The sequence below is a fragment of the Octopus sinensis genome, linkage group LG3, assembly GCF_006345805.1.
Source record: "Octopus sinensis linkage group LG3, ASM634580v1, whole genome shotgun sequence".
NCBI lineage: Eukaryota > Metazoa > Mollusca > Cephalopoda > Octopoda > Octopodidae > Octopus > Octopus sinensis.
The window spans coordinates 144,765,703-144,768,202 of record NC_042999.1 but is presented as its reverse complement, the minus strand read 5'-3'; the positions used below and the strand labels follow the sequence as shown (position 1 = coordinate 144,768,202).

The following is a 2,500-nucleotide window of genomic DNA, read 5'->3' as shown; positions in this document are numbered from 1 at the left end:
TGTGGTTGAGAAGTGAACATCTTAACCAAACCTCCTTAACCAAATACATATAAACACAAACACACGCATGACTCTTTGTTGAATTTGTTTTTACCACTTATTTGAAATTTTTCCTTTTTATTCCCAACTATATAAATATAGATATCTAAAACAGACACAAACAGACAAAAAAACCACACCAAACTTGACTGGTACATATTTTATCGACTCCCTGAAGAATAAAAGGCAAAGTTGACCTCAGCAGGATTTGAACTCAAAACATGACTAAATACTGCAAGCATTCATCTGACACTCTACCAATTCTGCAATCTATCACCTTCAAATCACACAAATTAAACTGGTTGGCTGTCTCGAGATTTTTCATCAACACTGAGCTGGAGTTCTTTTTCTGTAGTGTTCTTTGGACGGTTAACAACTGGATTTAGTGCATACATAAATGTAGCAGCAGTAACAATGAAGATAGAGCCAATCGTATAAACGTCAATGGGAATGTTGAAAATGATCCAACAGAGAATGGCTGTGAAAACAAGTTCTAAAGCACTAGCAAAAGTTTTTAGAATAGAGTTCAGAGAATGTAAGAACAAGCTGACCACAATGCCAATTGAGGCATTGTTTAACATAATCAACATCACTTTCACCTGGAAAACAGACATCAGACTGTTCAGTGTTAAAGAATTGACTAGCTCCCCTCGAAATATGAGCAGAGCACCATTGCATATTATTGACTGAATATACATGAAAATATTTTGCACCATGATATGCACATTGCAGGCTTTGTCTTTCAGCAGATACTCATTGTAGACACCAGCAAAACAGGAAGAGAACACTTGGATCATGATGAGGAATATAGAAAAGCCAAATTGTGAAGTAATGTTTACATTTTTCCTGACATTTGTACTTGCAGCAGTCAAAACAGCAGTAGCTGGTGGTGATGCTACAGTCATAACTTTCACATGACCAAGTTCTTTGATAAGACATCCAATAGTGAGTAGAATGACAGATACCCATTGAATACACCTAAGACGTTTGTTGAAGAGAATCTGAAAAGAAAGAGAAATAAGAGATAATGTAAAATCCTAAATCTACAAACTGATGTAGTTGATAGGTTAAGAGGTTTAATTCCCAACCAAATGATTTTGGGTTCAGTCCTACACCTAGGAGAAATAGCTTCTATTATACTCTTGAGCTGACTAAAACCTTGTCAGTAGATTCGGTAGATGGAAATAGAAAAGCCCATCATGTATGTATGGGCTGAACAGTTTGACTGAGGGCTGGCAAGCCAAGAGGCTGCACTAGGCTCCAATCCAATCTGGCAATGTTTCTACAGCTCAATGCCCTTCCTAATGCCAACCACTCCAAGAGTGTAGTGGGTGCTTTTTACATATCACCAGCATGAGGGCCAGTCAGGCAGTACTGGCATCGGCCACACTTTAATGATGCTTTTTACGTGCCACCGGCATGGGTGCCAATCAGGCGGTACTGTCATCGGCCATGACAATGACTTCACTTGCCTCAACAGGTCTTCACAAGCGCAGTTTATTGCCCAATGATTGAAGGGTACTCTTAAATGGGCTGTATATATCTGTATATATGTGTATGTTAGAGTGTATATGTTTATGTCTCCTTGTCTTGACATCGCATATAGTTATGAGAGTCAGTCATACAAGCAATGTCATTGTTTCAATATTGTGCAAAAACTTGTCTGGCCATGAGGAAATATTAACTTGTTTGGAAACAGGAGAGAGGTGGCAATAGGAAGGGCATCCAGACCGTGGAAAAGTGGTTGTTAAAGCGATGATGATGAATGTATGTGTATGCATATGTATATACATGTATATATAAATATGTGCATGTGTTTAAATTATATAAATTTTCAGTCACTAAACTAAAGCTGCTTAATAGATATTTTGAAATAATCCCCTCTAATAGGTATCAAATCTTATAAAACTTACAAAATACTATAAACCCTTTCAACTTATAAATAGATAACCATGTTTGATCAAATAAATACCAATATTCCTTTAACAACATTTTGATAGTCAATATATTTTACATTTAATTACATTAATTTCAGATCTTCCTTATTTCTATCTATATATCTTCTAATAAAACCCATGCCAACATGGAAAGTGGATGTAGAATGATGATGATGATTATAATGAAGATTGTCTTTTATCTTGGAGTCTTAGAATGTACAAGTACTCAGTACTAGAGTCCTCAGTATTCTCTGGTTGGCTTGTTTGCTCAAGGTATAACAGACTAAAAAGGTGAGAAGTAGAAAGATTGTTGACAGAAGATGAGACAAGATGGGTGGAGGGACGAGGGTATGATAGTAGATACAGAGTAATAGGTTGAGGATGGTAGAAAAGTACTTATCATATTTTAATAACCATTTTTCCATGTAAGCCTGTAAAAGAGGGAGACACACACACAGGGAGAGAGACTGAACCCAAAACCACCTGAAAGGAGTACACTTTACAGATAATAAATATATTAAATT

At 36.4% G+C, this 2,500-nt stretch overlaps 1 protein-coding gene across 1 annotated transcript in view; it reads right to left on the bottom strand.

The window, feature by feature from the left end:
* Window positions 1–184: 184 nt before the first annotated feature.
* LOC115209832 (UDP-galactose transporter senju-like) overlaps window positions 185–2,500 on the bottom strand; it is a 43,665-nt gene continuing 41,349 nt past the window's right edge. Inside the window, exon 5 of the mRNA XM_029778395.2 lies at window positions 185–1,040. Coding sequence (XP_029634255.1) covers window positions 333–1,040 — 708 coding nt within the window. The 3' untranslated portion in view covers window positions 185–332. The remainder of the gene's footprint in view (window positions 1,041–2,500) is intronic.